This window comes from Thalassophryne amazonica, chromosome 2 (genome assembly GCF_902500255.1).
Source record: "Thalassophryne amazonica chromosome 2, fThaAma1.1, whole genome shotgun sequence".
NCBI classification, from domain to species: Eukaryota; Metazoa; Chordata; class Actinopteri; order Batrachoidiformes; family Batrachoididae; genus Thalassophryne; species Thalassophryne amazonica.
Window position 1 is genome coordinate 59413995 of NC_047104.1, and position 20281 is coordinate 59434275.

General features: G+C 41.3%; 1 protein-coding gene across 3 annotated transcripts in view; it reads left to right on the plus strand.

Annotated features, from left to right (window-relative positions):
• The first annotated feature begins 8868 nt into the window (after positions 1-8868).
• The window catches only part of ube2q1 (ubiquitin-conjugating enzyme E2Q family member 1), a 64181-nt gene continuing 52768 nt past the window's right edge, over positions 8869-20281 (plus strand). For all 3 annotated transcript variants that reach the window (XM_034186651.1, XM_034186646.1, XM_034186658.1), the window contains exons 1-2: positions 8869-9554; positions 9870-9974. In XM_034186651.1, coding sequence (XP_034042542.1) covers positions 9396-9554; positions 9870-9974 — 264 coding nt within the window. In that variant the 5' untranslated portion in view covers positions 8869-9395. The remainder of the gene's footprint in view (positions 9555-9869; positions 9975-20281) is intronic.

A 20281-nucleotide genomic window follows, 5' to 3' on the forward strand; every position in this document is an offset into this window, starting at 1 on the left:
ACTAGAAGAGAAATCAGAATGCACACCTGCAGTGCTGCACAAGAAAAAAATATAACTTGAAGAGAAATCAGAGTGCACACCTGCTCATTTTACAGTCTGGCTGCAGCTGAGCTCCTCGGTGCTCTCGCCTCAAGCTTTGCCCCCTCTGCTGCGTGCAACTGATGCAGACATTCCTGCGTTACTAGATACGCAGCATACGCAACTTGAAGCAGGCCCGGTATGAAAGGGACTTTAACTACAAGTGACAGCAAGTGACAGCAAGCGACAGCAGGTGCCAGCTTGCCATGAACTTGTCTACAATCAGGTGTAAAGTATGGTAAAATCAATTTTGATCAATTCTTATTTTTCTATGTTTATAACAATCTGAAACCTACATATTTATGGTAATTAATTGAATTTTTGAGTATCTGAAGTCAGAAATGTTTCTATTTGCTGAGAAATCTGATATATTAGTTTAATTTTATTCATCTACGGACGCTACAACACTGACATATGTTGTTTTCTATTATTTTTATTGAATGAATTATAATATTTCCGAGAAAAATTATTCAAGCAATATTAAATAACATCAATCTTTATATACAAACTTTATACAAACAGTTAGCCAAGAATTTGTGTCTTCTTATAACTTGATAATTTGTTAAGAAGCAACATATAACACCTGATCATGTAACTTTTGCACTTGATTGTAGACAAGCCGCATTCATTTTCAATGAGAGTGGGCGTTCTGCAGTGGCAAGAGACAACGGTTACTCTAACAGCAGCAAGGCGGGGCCAAAATACACCTGAAGTCTATTTTATGCAATACTCAGTAACAAATTTTCACATTTGTCTTGTTCCTGGGTTACAACCATAATTTCCCATTTCTTCACAACCAATCAAAAGAGAACAGAGTGGTCTTGACCTCCAAACTTTGGTTTTGTGGTCAGAACAACGGAATTGCAAATTAACCAGTTTTCGCATTTCACTGAGTGGTCACTAGTAATTTCTGGAAAAGTTAAGTCCATTTGTCAGAGTTGTGGTCATGATATTTTGTTTTTGTGATCATGTCAAAAGGGTTCAAACATCATTTCAAACATAATACAATGTTGACAAAGCAATTATATTTATGAAAACCTTCCTCATTTGTACAGATTGAGCAAGAACTTTCAAGAACAGGAGAGTAATTTACTGATGTTTGAAGAATCTCCTTTGTTCATGAATATTTCACTCTTTAATCAAAGAAAATTAAACAACCTTGTGGAACATTCCAGAAATGTGTAGAATACCAATGAATGTTCTAGAATCTTTGAGAAAACCCACAACAAATCTCATGGAACTTTCTAGAAAATACCAGAAATCTGTAGAACAGTGAAGAATTTTCTAGAATCTTCTGGAATTTTCCATAATGAGATGAGATGAGATGAGATATACTTTATTGATCTCACAGTGGAGAAATTACGTTTACACTCCAGTTACCTCAGACAGCAATTAGTCCACAATTATTACTTGTTTACTGTAATAATGGCACACATCAGAATTAAAGACAGCACATACACATTTGACATTGTTATGTGCACTAAATTTGAAGAAGTCCGTTATCCGAATTGAGGCAAGTGGGTGAAGGTCACGCAGTTAATGGTTGACAAACAAGTTCAGGAATATTCTTGAGAGATCAAAAAGATTCCAGAATGCCATCATGAAAGACTGAGAAAGTTCTGGGGTGTTACGTGACAAATATTTAAACAGGGGTTCGTAGGCCAGCATTCAGTCAAGCTCGGACTACCTGAGAAGATACACCAGAAGAAGAGAGATGGCATCAAGAGGCTGCAATCATTCTCCAGATAAATTCTGCTACATCTGTGGTCAGTTCATCAAGAAAAGAGCAAACAAGGTTTCTGTGACAGCATCCAGCAAAATGTGTGAAGCCTAACCACATGCAATAATATGTCCACAAATCATGTGCAATAACAACTCATTTACAAATCCCTGCACTAATGTCACCTTATCACATCTAAACTCCATCTCACATTTTGTAAATAAGATGCTCCTATCTCTTTCAATCCCAATCATGTTTATATATATGCATATGTACGTACATATATACATGCATACATATAGGTGTATGTGTATAGGTATGTGTGTGCATGTCTGTATGCGTATATGTATATGTATGTGTATGTATATGTGTGTATATACATACTTATATATATATAAGTATGTATGTGGGTGTGTATGTAAGTGTGTATATATATCCATCCATCCATCCATTTTCTTCTGCTTATCCTAGGTCGGGTCGCGGGGGCAGCAGCTCAAGCAAAGCCGCCGCGACCTCCCGATCCACACACACCTCCCCCAGCTCCTCCAGTGGAACCCCGAGGTATTCTCAAGCCAGCTGAGAGACGTAGTCCCTCCAGCATGATCTGGGTCTTCCCCAGGGCCTCCTCCCGATGGGACGTGCCCGGCAACACCTCTCCAGCGAGGCGTATAGGGGGCATCCGGAAAAGATGCCCAAGCCACCTCAGCTGGCTCCTTTCGATGTGGAGGAGCAGCAGCTCGACTCCGAGCTCCTCCCGAGTGACAGAGCTCCTTACCCTATCTCTAAGGGACCACCCAGCCAACCTGCGGAGGAAACTCATCTCGGCCGCTTGTACTCTCGATCTTGTTCTTTCGGTCATGAGCCAAATCTCATGACCATAGGTGAGGGTCTGAACGTAGATCAATCGGTAAATCGAGAGCTTTGCCCCCCTGCTCAGCTCTCTCTTCACCACGACGGTCCGATACAGCGACCGCATCACTGCAGATGCTGTACCGATCCGTCTATCAATCTCGCACTCCATCCGTCCCTCACTCGTGAACAAGACCCCGAAATACTTGAACTCCTCCACCTGAGGCAAGGACACCCCACCGACCTGAAGAGGGCAAGGCACCTTTTTCCGGTCGAGAACCATGGCCTCGGATTTGGAGGTGCTGATCTTCATCCCAGACACTTCACACTCGGCTGCAAACCGCCCTAGTGCACACTGAAGGTCCTGCTTTGACGAAGCCAACAGGACCGCATCATCCGCAAACAGCAGAGATGAGATTCTGTGGTTCCCAAACCAGACCCCCTCTACACCCTGGCTGCGCCTAGAAATTCTGTCCATAAAGGTAATGAACAGAACTGGTGACAAAGGGCAGCCCTGGCGGAGGCCAACGTGCACTGGAAACAGGTTTGACTTATTACCGGCAATGCAAACCAAGCTCCTGCTGCGGTCGTACAGGGACCAGATAGCCCTTAGCAAAGGAGCCCGTACCCTCGAGAGGAGGTAGTGTATGATGTGTTTATAAGCCTGATGGCCTGTGAATAAAAACTGTTTGTTAGTCTTGTGGTCCTGGACTTCACACTCCTGTAACGTCTGCCTGAAGGTAGGAGTGTAAAGAGGTTGTGCTGGGGGTGAGTGCTGTCCTTGATTATATTCTGGGCCCTCCTGATGACTCTGGTGTGATAAATGTCCTGTAGTGAGGGAAAGGCTGCTCCTGAGATGGACTGAGCAGTCTTGATCACACGCTGGAGAGCCTTTCTGTCCTGAGCAGTGCAGTTTCCATACCAGACTGTGATGGCGCTGGTGAGAACACTCTCAATCGTACTCCTGTAGAAGGTGTTGAGAATTTTAGCTGGCATGCCAAATTTCCTTAGTCTTCTCAGAAAGTATAATCGCTGCTGGGACTTCCTTATGATGGTCTGTGTGTTGTGAGACCAGGTGAGATGGTCACTGATATGGATGCCAAGGAATTTGAAAGTTCTCACCCTCTCCACCTCCGTTTCACCTATATACAGGTGTGTGTGCAGCACCTGCTTCTTCCTCGGATCAACAATCATTTCTTTGGTCTTGTCTGCATTTCAAATCAAATCAAATCAATTTAATTTATATAGCGCCAAATCACAACAAACAGTTGCCCCAAGGCGCTTCATATTGCAAGGCAAAGCCATACAATAATTACAGAAAAACCCCAACTGTCAAAACGACCCCCTGTGAGCCAGCACTTGGCGACAGTGCGAAGGAAAAACTCCCTTTTAACAGGAAGAAACCTCCAACAGAACCAGGCTCAGGGAGGGGCAGTCTTCTGCTGGGACTGGTTGGGGCTGAGGGAGAGAACCAGGAAAAAGACATGCTGTGGAGGGGAGCAGAGATCAATCACTAATGATTAAATCCAGAGTGGTGCATACAGAGCAAAAAGAGAAACACTCAGTGCATCATGGGAGCCCCCCAGCAGTCTAAGTCTATAGCAGCATAACTAAGGGATGGTTCAGGGTCACCTGATCCAGCCCTAACTGTAAGCTTTAGCAAAAAGGAAAGTTTTAAGCCTAATCTTAAAAGTAGAGAGGGTGTCTGTCTCCCTGATCTGAATTGGGAGCTGGTTCCAGAGGAAGCCTGCAGTCTGAGAGCGAAGCGCTCTATTGGGGTGATATGGTACTATGAGGTCCCTAAGATAAGATGGGACCTGATTATTCAAAACCTTATAAGTAAGAAGAAGAATTTTAAATTCTATTCTAGAATGAACAGGAAGCCAATGAAGAGAGGCCAATATGGGTGAGATGTGCTCTCTCCTTCTAGTCCCCTCAGTACTCTAGCTGCAGCATTTTGAATTAACTGAAGGCTTTTCAGGGAACTTTTAGGACAACCTGATAATAATGAATTACAATAGTCCAGCCTAAGAAATAAATGCATGAATTAGTTTTTCAGCATCACTCTGAGACAAGACCTTTTGTAATTTTAGAGATATTGCGCAAATGCAAAAAAGCAGTCCTACATATTTGTTTAATATGCGCATTGAATGACATATCCTGATCAAAAATGACTCCAAGATTTCTCACAGTATTACTAGAGGTCAGGGTAATGCCATCCAGAGTAAGGATCTGGTTAGACATCATGTTTCTAAGATTTGTGGGGCCAAGTACAATAACTTCAGTTTTATCTGAGTTTAAAAGCAGGAAATTAGAGGTCATCCATGTCTTTATGTCTGTAAGACAATCCTGCAGTTTAGCTAATTGGTGTGTGTCCTCTGGCTTCATGGATAGATAAAGCTGAGTATCATCTGCGTAACAATGAAAATTTAAGCAATGCTGTCTAATAATACTGCCTAAGGGAAGCATGTATAAAGTGAATAAAATTGGTCCTAGCACAGAACCTTGTGGAACTCCATAATTAACCTTAGTCTGTGAAGAAGATTCCCCAATTACATGAACAAATTGTAATCTATTAGATAAATATGATTCAAACCACTGCAGCGCAGTGCCTTTAATACCTATGGCATGCTCTAATCTCTGTAATAAAAGTTTATGGTCAACAGTATCAAAAGCAGCACTGAGGTCTAACAGAACAAGCACAGAGATGAGTCCACTGTCTGAGGCCATAAGAAGATCATTTGTAACCTTCACTAATGCTGTTTCTGTACTATGATGAATTCTAAACCCTGACTGCAACTCTTCAAATAGACCATTCCTCTGCAGATGATCAGTTAGCTGTTTTACAACTACCCTTTCAAGAATTTTTGAGAGAAAAGGAAGGTTGGCGATTGGCCTATAATTAGCTAAGATAGCTGGGTCAAGTGATGGCTTTTTAAATAATGGTTTAATTACTGCCACCTTAAAAGCCTGTGGTACATAGCCAACTAATAAAGACAGACTGATCATATTTAAGATCGAAGCATTAATTAATAGTAGGGCTTCCTTGAGCAGCCTGGTAGGAATGGGGTCTAATAGACATGTTGATGGTTTGGAGGAAGTAACTAATGAAAATAACTCAGACAGAACAATCGGAGAGAAAGAGTCTAACCAAATACCGGCATCACTGAAGGCAGCCAAAGAGAACGATATGTCTTTGGGATGGTTATGAGTAATTTTTTCTCTAATAGTTAAAATTTTATTAGCAAAGAAAGTCATGAAGTATTACTAGTTAAAGTTAAAGGAATACTCGGCTCAATAGAGCTCTGACTCTTTGTCAGCCTGGCTACAGTGCTGAAAAGAAACCTGAGGTTGTTCTTATTTTCTTCAATTAGTGATGAGTAGTAAGATGTCCTAGCTTACGGAGGGCTTTTTTATAGAGCAACAGACTCTTTTTCCAGGCTAAGTGAAGATCTTCTAAATTAGTGAGACGCCATTTCCTCTCCAACTTACGGGTTATCTGCTTTAAGCTGCGAGTTTGTGAGTTATACCACGGAGTCAGGCACTTCTGATTTAAGGCTCTCTTTTTCAGAGGAGCTACAGCATCCAAAGTTGTCCTCAATGAGGATATAAAACTATTGACGAGATAATCTATCTCACTCACAGAGTTTAGGTAGCTACTCTGCGCTGTGTTGGTATATGGCATTGGAGAACATAAAGAAGGAATCATATCCTTAAATTCATTTCATAAATCATTTAATAAAAGACTGTTGTCATGACACCAGGCCACAAGCTCAGCCACCTCCTTCCTGTATGCTGTCTCTTCTCCGCCAGTGATCATACCAATGACTGTAGTATCGTCTGCAAACTTGATGATACTGGTGTTATTCTGACAGGTCACACAGTCGTGTGTGAAGAGTGTGTACAGGAGGGGACTCAGCACACAGCCCTGGGGGACCCCAGTGTTCACTGTTCTTGTGCTGGATGTACGACTGCCGATTCTGACTGACTGGGGTCTATTTGTAAGGAAGTTCAACACCCAGTTGCAAATGGCAGGTGTCAGTCCAAGGGCAAGGAGCTTCTCTATAAATTTGTATGGTATGCCAGTGTTGAATGCTGAGCTATAATCGATAAACAGCATTCTGACATACGTATCCTTTCCCTCCAGGTGAGTGAGGGCTGTGTGAAGGGCAGTATTGACTGCGTCATCTGTGGAGCGGTTCCGACGGTACGCAAACTGAAGAGGATCTATGGTATTAGGAATGGTCTCCTGGACCATTCCTAATACCATAACATCCTGTAACATGTGAATTTCTCCTCTGTGAGATCAATAAAGTTTATCTTATCTTACAAAACATATTTTGGAATGCCAGTTGGAGACCAAGATAAGAACTGGGCACCTCACTTAGCTTGTGAATATTGCAAGAAAACACTTGAAGGTGAGAAAGTTATGTTTTGTTGAAAAACCCAAAATCTTGTATGGTAAATATTGAATGGTCAGTCATTAAACAAATATTTTCACTCTTTTTGCAGGATGGTACAGAAGGGAAAAGAGAGCAATGAAATTTGCTGTTCCAAGAATATGGCGTGAAACCACTGACCACTCAATCAACTGCTACTTCTGCATGGTGGATCCTTTCAAACGCAGAAGTGGATGCACCTGCTATTCCTTATCCTGACATTCCATCTTCCATTGCACCAGTGCCACATAGTGCTGAGCTTCCTGTACCTTCACCTCCAGAAAGAAAACAACCAGCAGAAGAAGAAAGCACTGAATCAGAGGACGGGGAGAACAGTGAAGTGGACTGTGACATTATAGATACAGTTTGTTTTCAATGGACCACAAGTGAAGAAAATCATAGAGTACCCTGAATTTCCAAAGAAACTGACAGCAAAGGAACATGAGGCATGGAAAGGTTTTATTGATGTTGTCCATGAGTTTCTGGGCAACGACAAGGCTGACAATTATGTGGAACTGGTTGAGACTTTGGAGAGAAACTATGACCAAATGGACTGTAGGCTGTCACTGAAGGTCCACATTCTGGATGCTCACCTTGACAACTTCAAGGACATCATGGGGGCATACTCAGAAGAACATGGGGAGCGCTTCCACCAAGACATAATGGACTTTGAACACAGATATCAGGGATCTTACAATGAAAACATGATGGGGGACTACATTTGGGGTCTGATCAGGGAAAATGATTTGTTGCACATTCGCAAATCAAGGAAAACTGTTAATTTTTAACTTTGTAAAATTGTTTTCAAATGTTTGAAAATAAACCTTGCTGCAGTTATGTTCTGTATTTTAGTTTTATTGTGAAAAAGTCAGAAAATTGTCAAAAATAGCTGTTTTGAGGGAATAAAATTGCTGTGCAGCCCCAAAAAACAAAGTTTGGCATGAAAATGGGCTTTTTCTATTGTTTTGCAATAAATGTAGTTGGAAAAAGACACTTATTTGCCAGGAACAAAAATCATGTTACACAGTGGATCAACATCGCCAACGACCTTCAACTTGTCAACATATTGTTTTCTGCAAATTTCATCAAACGTGTCCACATATTTGCTTATCACTTTTAATAGTTTGGATGATGGTATCTGATAGTAAGTCACTTCGACCACTCCCTTGTTTTTCACTTTGGGACTGAGGTCAACACAGCAGATCCATGGGTCTACATGTTGACTTGGCACAAGTTTTACACCAGATGCCCTTCCTGACACAACTCCACATTATATGGAAAAATGTGGCAATGGTGGGGTTTGAATCAGGAACCTTCTGCACAGAAACCAAGCGCACTAACCACTTGTCCACCCCCACTGCCATTACATGGAATCTGATAATAATAAAACTTTAGAAAAATGCAGAAGAACGCAACACGGTTAGTCAACACAAAGGATATCCCAACAATATGGTGGACGCATGTGTGTCACCCGTATATACCTCGTAGGTCATTCGGTGAATACTATCCATAAGGCCATTGATTTAGTTCAATCACAATTCAAAAGTTCAAACCTGAATAAGCAGTTGTTTGTTTGTTATTAAAGCAAACTTAACACAGAGGATCTGTTCCAGCTGAGTACTGTTTTACACCTTCTTGTCTTCACAGAAAACTAGCAACTGCAATGTATTTATGAGGAAATCATCTAACATTAGAGATATAAACTTTTTCTTTCTTTCTTTGCTCTTCCAAAATAAATTGAAGGCGCGTTGAATGCTGGGATTCTGCGGGAACGGGCAGATCGCAGAACGCCATCTTTAAACCCCACAAGAGGCCACAGCAGCCACAGTTGATGAAAAATACTGTCCCTACGTCGGGATATAAGTTCAGCTCGTGGTAACCGTACGTTTGTCTCTCTGGCAAATAAATAATAAGGACCTGGACGGTGGGACTGAGGAGACCGACGGGAGTTACTGCGACAGCCTTAAAATGTTGTTATGATAGCCCAACAACAACAATAGACGGAAAGACAACAACGGACTGAGCTAGCTTGGCTAACAGCACTGTTTCACATGCTAACGGAAAGCTAGCCGAGGTTAGCCGCTTCATTAGCACATCTGTCTCCCTTTTTATTGCGCTGAAATTTCACTGGACGCCGTGGAGAGTTGGCGGTGGCTATCGGACTACGTTTAACCCGGCTGTCTTCCCATCTTCTGGCCACTTCTAAGCGTTTTTTGTTCTGGATTCTCTGCGCTTTGGTTTTTAGCTAACACAAAGCTAAGTCCCTGCTTCACCCCCTCCCCAGCGGCCCAGCCGGAGATGCGTGGAAGATGTCGGTGTCGGGGCTGAAGGCCGAACTGAAGTTTTTGGAGTCCATTTTCGATCCGAACCACGAACGGTTCAGGATTATTGACTGGAAGCCCGACGAGCTAAGTTGCCAGTTTAATGTGACTGGGGAGAAGCTGCTAATTATCCACTGTAACATAACGGTAAGCAGACCAACAATTCCGTTCCCAACTGCCAGAATTGTTGTTTTTTAGTGAGCTAAAGTAAGCCGGTTGACTTGCTAGCCATGTAGCATGCAAACCCAATCTGATGCTATGTGCTATGCGGGAGAGCTTTTGCGCAGTTTAATTAGCGCGTATGTATGTCTGAACTACGCAGTATGAAATCGGGCTGGTTAATCTCACATGAGCTATTATCTGATGTCGCCAGTTTACGGTCATTGTGCATGCAACCCACGATATGTTGTGTGTTGATCATCAGTTTTTATTTATTTATTTAAATTGTGATTTATCTGCTAGGAATCCTATCCATCTACGCCGCCAATATGGTTCGTAGACTCTGACGACCCGAGTTTGGCACAAGTTCTGGAGCGTTTGGAAGATGTGCGAAAAGGCAACACTCTGGTAGGTACACTGAAGACTATCTACAAAGATTTGGGGTTAGACTTTAAGATTTTCTGATGATCATGGTTTTCATTATGAAGAAAGACTTCCATAAATTATCAAAAGTTGTGTATTTGGATCCCACGCCATAGGTTGCTTTCATCTAACAGCTACATGGTCATTGTGAATCATGTTTATCTTGTTTTGGACTTGGGGTTGTCAAAAGGATGCAAGGCACTTGTCCTGCAGATTTACTGTTTTTATTTATTTTTCTGGGGCTGGGGACTTTGAACCGTGGTACAGGGTGTTACCAGGGTATGCACCTCCTAGGTTTTGTGACTTTTTGCGGAATGTGTAAGGATCTATGCACTGGGGCAGTGAAAATTTGTACTTAGTGGTTTTGTTTTGAGTCCAGTGATGTGCAAGCTCATCATCAAGGAGTTGTCTTGATGCGTCTGTGGGATTGCGATAGAGACTGAAACACACTTGGAATTCCTGTCTGCTTCCTTGGACAAGAGACCTTATCTGCATCATACCAGTCCACACAGCTCTAAATGGGCACTGGTATTTGCTGGAGAAGTAATCTAATCTAGCATCCTGTCTACAAGGAGTTTTAGAGTCTCATCTGCATTGCAGTCACAGACTGTATATATACTGGATAAAACCTGTGTGACATCCCTCATAGGTTATCTATAGAGACCCTGAAGAGCCGGTTCCATGACAAAATCCCAACCCCTTATTACAAAAGTGGACAAAATCCCAGTCTCAGAAATAAATATAAAATATATATGTATAAATATGAAATAACACATATATTCATTCAAAATATTTTCTTTATAGTTCATCACACACTTAATTACATTTTGTTTCACACTTTCAAATAGACTATCACAGTTACTTTAAACAACAATGGTGTCACCTCAAAACAGTACTCAATACTTTGAAAAAGTTGAAACCTCTTAACAAGTGAAATGAGACTTTGCAATGAGACTGGGATTTTGTCCACTTTTGTAATAAGGCGTTGGGATTTTGTCATGTCACCCGAAGAGCCAATAAGAAGAGCCCACATCTGGGCATTGTCATGTTACTAGCACATATTTGTGTACGGTGCATCCAGAAAGTATTCACAGCGCTTCACTTTCTCCACATTTTGTTCTGTTACAGCCTTTTTCCAAAATGGCTAAAATTTGTTCCCATCAAAATTCTACACACAACACCCCATAATGACAATGTGAAAAAGTTTTTAGATTTTTGAAAATTTATTAATCAATTAAAAAAAACAAAAAAAAAACAAAAATCACATGTACATAAGGATTCTCACCCTTTCTCATGAAGCTATAATTGAGCTGAGGTGCATCTTGTTTCCACCAATCATCCTTGAGATGTTTCCACAGCTTAATTGGAGTCCACCTGGGGTAAATTCAGTTGCTTGGACATGATTTGGAAAGGCACACACCTGTCTACATATAAAGTCCCACAGTTCACAGTGCATGTCAGAGCACAAACCCAGCATGAAGTCAAAGGAATTGTCTGTAGACCTCTAAAACAGGATTATCTCAAGGCACAAATCTGGGGAAGGGTACAGAAATATATCTGCTGCTTTGAAGGTACCAGTGAGCACAGTGGCCTCCATCACCCATAAATGGAAGAAGTTCGGCTCCACCAGGACTCTTCCTAGAGTTGACTGCCTGTAGAAACTGAGTGATCGGGGGAGAAGGGCCTTAGTCAGGCAGATGACCAAGAACCTGATGGTCACTTTGTCTGAACTCCAGTATTCTTCTGTGGAGAGAGGAGAACCTTCCAAAAGGACAACCATCTCTGCAGCAATGCACCAAACAGGCCTGTATGGTACAGTGGCTAGACGGAAGCCACTCCTCAGTAAAAGGCACATGGCAAATATGGCTGTAGTTTGCCAAAAGGCACCTGAAGGATTCTCAGATCATAAGAAACAAAATTCTCTGGTCTGATGAGACAAAGCTTGAACTCTTTGGCATGAATGCCAGGTGTCATGTTTGGAGCAAAGCAGGTAGCATCCCTACAGTGAAACACGGTGGCGGCAGCATCATGCTGTGGGGATGTTTTTTCAGTGGCAGGAACTGGGAGACTAGTCAGGATTGAGGGAAAGATGAATGAAGGAATGTACATAGTCAGCCTGGATGAAAACCTGCTCGAGAGCGCTCTTGACCTCAGACTGGGCCAAAGGGTCATCATTCAGCAGGGTAATGACCCTAAGCACACAGCCAAGATGTCAAAGGAGTGGCTTCAGGACAAGTCTGTGACTGTCCTTAAGTGGACCAGCCAGAGCCCAGACCTGAATCCGACTGAACATCTCTGGAGAGATCTGAAAATGGCTGTGAACCAACGCTCCCCATCCAACCTGAAGGAGCTTGACAGTTGCTGCAAAAATGAATGGGCAAAACTGCCCAAAGATAGGTCCGCCAAGCTTGTGGCATCCTATTCAAGAAGACTGGAGGCTGTAATTGCTGCCAAAGGTGTTGAACAAAGGTTGCAAATACTTATGTACATGTGATTTCATAGCAAAAGGTCATTCCATCTGAAATTACCCAAAGGCTCCTAGGTCAACCCTCAGCCCTGTTTAGCTAATTTGATATGTTATTCCTGTTAAAAAGTTACAGTGAAATGACAAATATTAGGTCTGTGTTTTGAACAGTTTAAGTTACAGCACTAGGAAGTTTTAGTGTTTGCTCCTTGCTCAGAGTTGCTCCCAGACACCTCCTGGATCACTCTTAGGCTAAGATCCTTCCAGGAATTTTTAGACTAAGTCAGGAGGTCTTTGAGAGAGCATTTAGTTGCTTTGTGGACACGGGTCCTGATATTTGACATTTCATCCTAACTTTGGAATGTGAGTGACTTATCTAAAGCCCCGTTCACAACCCACCGTGCGTTTTTTTTCGCCGTAAGTTTTCTGCGGATGCCACGGCCACTACGTTTTTGTGAAAACGTACGGAGGCAGTAGCAAGAGGAGGGAGGGAGTACGTTCAACGCACGTCTCTAGGAGTGTAACGATAAAGAGAGTTGACAATAAAGCAGTGTGTGTGGGGGGTTGCTTTTCTTTTTTATGAGCGTGACCGGAGCGGCAGGTGTTTTTTGGCGTCGGCGATGCATGAGCATGTCCAGCCTGCAGCGGTCAGTTGTACGAGTGTTTACTTGCCTCGAAAAGTTACAGCTAGTTAACAGACTGAAGCTGTGGAGTGCGTGTTGCTGACGTTTGGAAATAAAGTCCAAGTTCAAGTGAGAAGCTGCATTGTGCATGCAAGTCTGTCGGCCTCCATAGTATGTGGTGAGTACCGTAATCTGTACTGCCTACGTACGGATTTGGTTAATTCAATAGTAATTGAATGAAAATGTGCTGCTTTGAATCCATACTGAGACAGTACTCACAACGTGTGTCATCTGTGCTGCTGGTGAATCCGCAGCCTGACCGCAGCGAAAGGTCTGCATGCACTAAAACCTCTACGGCGTGTCTGCGTGCTCCTAAATTCGTACTGAGGCAATACTTACGAAGTACGGATCTCCAAATTTAGCCCACGTTTTTGCAAGTAGACTGCACGCACGTGCAAGTACGGCAGGTTGTGACCACGGCTTAATTGACAGAACAGGGCTGAGGAGTGACCTGGGAAATATTTTTAAAATTGGTTGATTTGACATGGAATAACTCCAAAGGTTGTGAGCACATGTGAATTCTCCTTTTTTATTTTTAATACATTTGCAAAAAAAAAAAAAAAAAACTTTTTCATGTTGTCATTTTGGGGTGTTTGAGTTTTATTTTGAGGGTAAAAATTAAGCGCCAATATTTTTAAAGTTCAGGCAGGTTTACATTAGGGTGTGATTCAAGCCGACTTAGATTTCAACGAAACTTGGCTCAAAGATGGAACCTACTAAGAAACAAACTTTCCCAAAATGTCTCGACTGAAAACCAAACGGTGACCTTGCCAAGGGTCATCAAAGTTCAAGGCAAAAATACACAAAAACTGATATTTCATTAAATTCCCATCTTTCAAGTGGTGTAACATTTAGCACTATCAAGTCCCTGAGCTAGTTTAACTATCAAATGACATAGGGAGGCAAACTCTTTCACCTTGTATATGTATTTGGTTGGGGGATTGATGGCGCTGAAAATAAGGGGCGCTCAAAGGCTGGTCATTTTGCATAATTGGCTGTATTTAAAGGCCCATAACCCTCTGCACTATCAAGACTCCAACCAGATTTCAATGTTGTCAACAAATATAGTCCTTACTCTATCAAATGCAACTGAAAAAACATTGGGGTCTTGTTGGTGCTGGCCACCAGGGGGTGCCAAAATACTCGACTTGCCCAATTTTGAGGAAGTTTAGCACTACCTGGTGGCCCGCGTCGTTGGCCTTTTTTAACAAAATATACAGGAATGGATAAACCAACATCTCTACTTTATATAACAGTTGGCAGAATTTTGGGGACTCTTCTTATTTTGATATGTATGTATGTATGTATGTAAGATAAAAGAGTTTGCCTCCATAAGTCATTTGATAGTTAAACTGGCTTGGGGATTTGATGGCACTGAATGTTACACAATTTGAAAAATGGGAATTTAATGAAATATCAGTTTTTGCATATTGTTGCCTTGAACTTTGATGAACCATGGCAAGGTCACAGTTTGGTTTTTGGTCAAAAAATTTTGGGAAATACACAATTTTTTCACTTCCCATCCTGATACCTGAATTTGGATATGTCGTTACCAATACTTTTGCAGATCAGATACCACTGCTCTGTTTGTTTTAATATTATTATCATTATATTGTTGATTTTATGTGAGGATTTTCTTAAAAAGGAGACCTGAAAGTTCAGCTACAATTTGTCAGAAAGTCTAAGATGAAAGCCAAGAATTGATGTTTTGGTGAGAGAAGTACTTTTTTCTCTCCTAAATTTTCAGTTTCAATGGAGCATTTGGAAAAAAGGTGTCATTTGATTTAAAATGGCAATTTGCTCTGAATTGGGAGACATATTTTCATTGTCCACGCAAGTGTTGTCGGTAAGTGCACAATCAGGTGTTACCATTTTAATAATGCGATGTTACTAACCTATATCTCATAAAATAATGTCATTAGGGACATTAGAAGCTATTGCTAAGGACCCTTGGGCATACCTTTATCTGTGCCCTGCTTTTTACAGTTTGGAAATGCATTAAAAAAAAAACTCAAAAATGGTGAATATATGGTGAAAAAATGGAATTTTTTGCATGTTACCTCGTTTCATGTGAAATTTGCTCATTATATAATAAAGCTGATATTTATCCTCTCGAACCTTTCAAAGAACTACACCAATCGGTGACATTTCCAGTATTTCTCTGGTCATGACACAAGTTACGGAATCAAAATATCTTCACTTGGAGCCAAGCAGCAGTCATTTGAGTAAAATAATAGGTTTGTAACCAGAATCCAAATTTGTCAATTCATTTGAGAAAACACTATGTTCTAAACATAAATCCTTTGATTTCATAATTCCTGTTTATTAGATTTGACACCTAAATGGATCCCCTGCAAAACAGTGCTAGTAATTTGTTTCAGTTTTATTGCTGGAACTTCTGGGAAATTCACATAATCAGGCATGTGGATGTCCCCCAAAATATTGTAGTCTCCGTAGTAGCATACTCACAGAGAGGCAACACTAGGTGCAGGAATGATACTAATATATTTCACTAGAGTGTCTTTGTCTCAACCATGATCTAGAAATTGGAAGTGATATATTTATTTTTAGTACCTCAAGAATGACAATTTGTGCCAAATGTAGTCTCCATAGAGCATTGTAGTCTCTGTAGTGGTAGCTCTATACTGGAATCACTTGTAAAACTATGATGGAGGTTTTACAGCAGAAATTTTGGTCCAGTCTTTTGACTCACATTATAGGACACAGAAATAACACCATTTCCAATGCTTTGGTGTGTAACTTTTTGGAATAAGAGTTCTTCACAAACCTAATGTAGTCTCCGTAGTACCTGTTTTTGTTCACAAGGATCAAGCACTGTCTGTCACCGAAAAAAATCTAAATGGTATTTGCTCATGAAATTCTGCATGAAGATCCCTTGGGATGTTGTTTTCATTGTGAAACAAACTATTAAGCATTATACTGAATTTCATTTTTCGCCAAAAGTGAAACACTAGTGGTACACCTGATTGTGCAATTACGGTAAGAGTAAAAAATTTAAAATTAAGTCCACGCTTGTTTGCTCTCTCACTGTTTTCCTGCTGAACAAACTTGGAACTTTTTAGAAGCATGAAGCCTTTCAACTGGAAAAATAAGCCGTAAATTTCTAAATGTGTCCCCCTCGATGCTCATGCGACAAACTGAATTAATACTGAAGGATTTTAATGGATATTTTTTCCCTTTCAGCAGACAGAATCTCTGTTCAGCTGTCTTCCTCAGCTGCACTCTGACCTGGCGTTTCAAAGTATTTCACAGTCTCAGGACGTTGAAGCGGCTAACAATTCAACACACATTTTCAGCAACAACTCAGTTCATTTTTCAGAAAATCCGTGCTTGACGAACAGACAATTTGAACCTAAGAGCGGGGCGAAAAATTTGCCGCTACCCTCAGCTTCGAACATTGCGGAAAAGAGCTCTCTCAAACAGCTCAGCTCCAGAACACACCAACCCCCCCCCCCCCCCCCCCACCTCAGCAGCAAACGAAGCAGAGAGCAGCAGCAGCAGTTCAGGGGCTCTTCTCCGGTATCGGAAAACGTCACGGGTTGGATCAATATTTTCTGATACGTGAATTACGTCTGTATCGGAAGCCGATCCCAGTGTCGGATCACTTTAACTGTGTGTGTGTGTGTGTGTGTGTGTTGTGTATATGTGTATGTATGTATGTATGTATATATATATATATATATATATATATATATATATATATATATATACACACACACACATAATACAAATAATGGATGGTAAGGAGTCCAACATAGAGACATATTGGATGAAGAAAAGTTATATTGGATATATTCATCCGATATTTCTCTCTGTTGGACTCCTTACCATCCATCAATTATGTTCTCCACCCCCCTCCCAAATTAAGCAAACAACAAAGAGTCAAGTAAATTAGATGAATTTATTTTGATGTGAACAGCATATGATTGATTCTGATGTGATGAATGCTTCTAAAATGTCAGTAGGGTGCTTGTCTTCCTTCTTAGTGTTTATGGCATCCTTGGAGTTGAATATTTCCATCAGTTCCTCCTCTGTGAACTCAGCAAACCTCGCTGGCAGACTGTTTTCTGCTGTTGTTGACATGTTTGTTGCCATTTTTTTTTCAACCAGCGTCTGGCATGCTTGGCGCCAGAAAGTTGGGCTTGAGACCAGAAGATCATGGGTTCAAATCCCCGCCTGACTGGAAAATCACTAAGGGTCGTTGGGCAAGATCTTTAATCCACTATTGCTCCCGTTGTGTAGTGAGGGCCTTGTATGGCAACACCCTGACATCGGGGTGAATGTGATTCATAATTGTAAAGCGCTTTGAGCGTCTGATACAGATGGAAAAGCGCTATATAAATGCAGTCCATTTACCAAATCGTTTTTTGTACCAGGTTGTAGACATGTATATTTCTGGTCTGAAGTTGGACACTTTAACACAGAGTCTTAAGGGAGTGTGCTGTGTTTTGGCCACAGCCTCAAGCAGGCCAGTCAAGGAACTGTAATATTTCTGACTTCAGGAAAGGTGTCAAAATACGTCATCAAAGTTTACCGCTTGGTTAGTAGCAGCAGCACTGACTCTGACAACAATACAATGAACCCATAATCAGATAAAGAGGTGGTGCATGGGTGGCTCCGTGGGTGATGAAAGACATCTGAATGCACCTCTATCTTCAAATCCACACCATTTAAGCTAATAGGCTAACCATGGTTCGTGTGTTTATTAAATTTATTTTTTGGCACTGTGGTGGTTATCATAATGGGTTGTGTTTGTGTGAGCATTAAGTTATGAGCTGCTTATTTTCTCAATAATCGTGCATTAACAGGACATAACTGATCAGGCTACCTGTAGCTGCTAAAAGTGCTCATACCGTGAGCGTACATGCTTAAATCAAATGAGAATTTCATTCTGAACGAATAGTGCAGCAGGGACTTCTTAGATGATTTGTGTGGACATTTCACCACACATACTATTCCAGGTTTTTGTAATGCAGTAATGAAAACGGCAGGCACAGCCCTCCATAATAGCTACAGTTGTATGCAAAAGTTTGGGAACCCCTGATAATTTTCATGATTTTCCTTTATAAATCATTGGTTGTCTGGATCAGAAGTTTCAGTTAAATATATCTTATAGCAGATGAACACACTGATATTTGAGAAGTGAAATTAATTTTCCAGTATTTAAAGAAAGTGTGCAATAATTATTTAAACAAAATTAGGAAGGTGCATAAATTTGGGCACCCTTGTCATTTTATTGATTTGAATACATTTAGCACGAATTATTGGAACACAAAATTGGTTTGGAAAGCTCATTGACTCTTGACCTCCTTACACAGGTGAATCCAATCATGAGAAAGGGCATTTAAGGTGGCCATTTGCTAAAGGTTTCCTCTTTGCATCTCTTGTAATGAGCAGCAACATGGGAGCCTGTAAACAACTCTCAAATGACCTGAAAGCAAAGATTGTTCAACATCATGGTTTAGGGGAAGGATACACAAAGCTATCTCGGACATTTCATCTGTCAGTTTCCACTGTGAGGAACATAGTGAGGAAATGAAAGGCCGCAGGCACAGTACTAGTTAAGGCCCGAAGTGGCAGGCCAAGAAAAATCTCAGATAAGCGAAGGATGGTGAGAACAGTTACAGCCAACCCACAGTCCAAAGACCTACAACGTGATCCTGCTGCAGATAATGTATCTGTGCATCGTTCAGCTATACAGTGCACTTTACACAAAGAGTTGATGTATGATGCTGTAATGCAGAGTAAGCCTTTTCTGCATACAGACCACAAACAGTCACTTGAGGTATGCTAAAGCACATGTGGACAAGCCAGCTTCATTTTGGAATAAGGTGCTGTGGACTGATGAAACTAAATTTGAGTTATTTGGACATAAGTGGCAGAATGCATGGCTGAAAAAGAACACAACATTCCAAGAAAAACTTGCTACCTACAGTAAAATTTGGAGGTGGTTCCATCATGCTGTGGGGCTGTGTGGCCAGTGCAGGTACTGGGAATCTTGTTAAAGTTGAGGGTCACATGGATTCCAGTCAATATCAACAGATACTTGAGAACAATGTTCATGAATCAGTGACAAAGTTGAAGTTGCGCCGGGGCCAGATCTTTCAAGAAGGCAACGGCTCTACACACTGCTCAATCCAGAAGAACAAGCACAGCTTTCTGGAATGGCCATCTCAGTCCTCAGACCTGAATATTATTGAAAATCTGTGGTGTGATTTTAAGCGGGCTGTCCATGCTTGGAAACCAACAAACCTGAGATTTGTAAAGAAGAATGGTCCAAAATACCTTCAGCCAGAATACAGACTCTCATTGGGAGCAATAGGAAGCGTTTACAGGCTGTTATTTCTGCAAAAGGAAGATCTACTAAATATTGATGTATTTTTTTTCTCCTGGGGTGTCCAAATTTATGCACCTGCCTAATTTTGTTTAAAGAATTATTCTCATCCAATTACATTTTTTTCCATGAATCTGATGGTTAATCGTGTGTGACATAATCAGGCGTATAATATCTGTCGAATGTAACAAAATATTCAACTGGTGGCCAAAGATGACTCCGTGCCCTGACCAGTGTTCTGACGAGATGTCGTTACTGTTGAATGTGATTCCTGTCCTCCGTGCACAAGCGCACACGCGCAGTATTGTTGGGACGCGGAACTTTCGAGACTCAGAATTTGTCAGAACACCACCTGCATGCTCTGTTAGCGCTGTTAGCTCAGAGTGAGAGAAAGTCGCGTGCCGCTGCCGAATGGGTAAATTTAAGCTACCGTAGGAAAGTAATGTGGATTCTGATACAGAATTACTGTTTCACATTTGATGGATTTTCACATTTGATGGATTACTCCGCACCCTGACAGCTGTTGTAGAGATGGCTCGCTCCTTCACTGTAAGCCTCGTCGACAGAATTATCTACTAAAAATAAACCGTGCAAACGATGAATTGGATTAGAATAGGAATAATCCCCTTGTGTCTGATGATGTGCCAGACGTTCATGCTGTTATATACGGTCATAGTTGTCATGGAGACACCCTCTCTACTTTTAAGATTAGGCTTAAAACTTTCCTTTTTGCCTAAAGCTTATAGTTAGGGCTGGATCAGGTGACCCTGAACCATCCCTTAGTTATGCT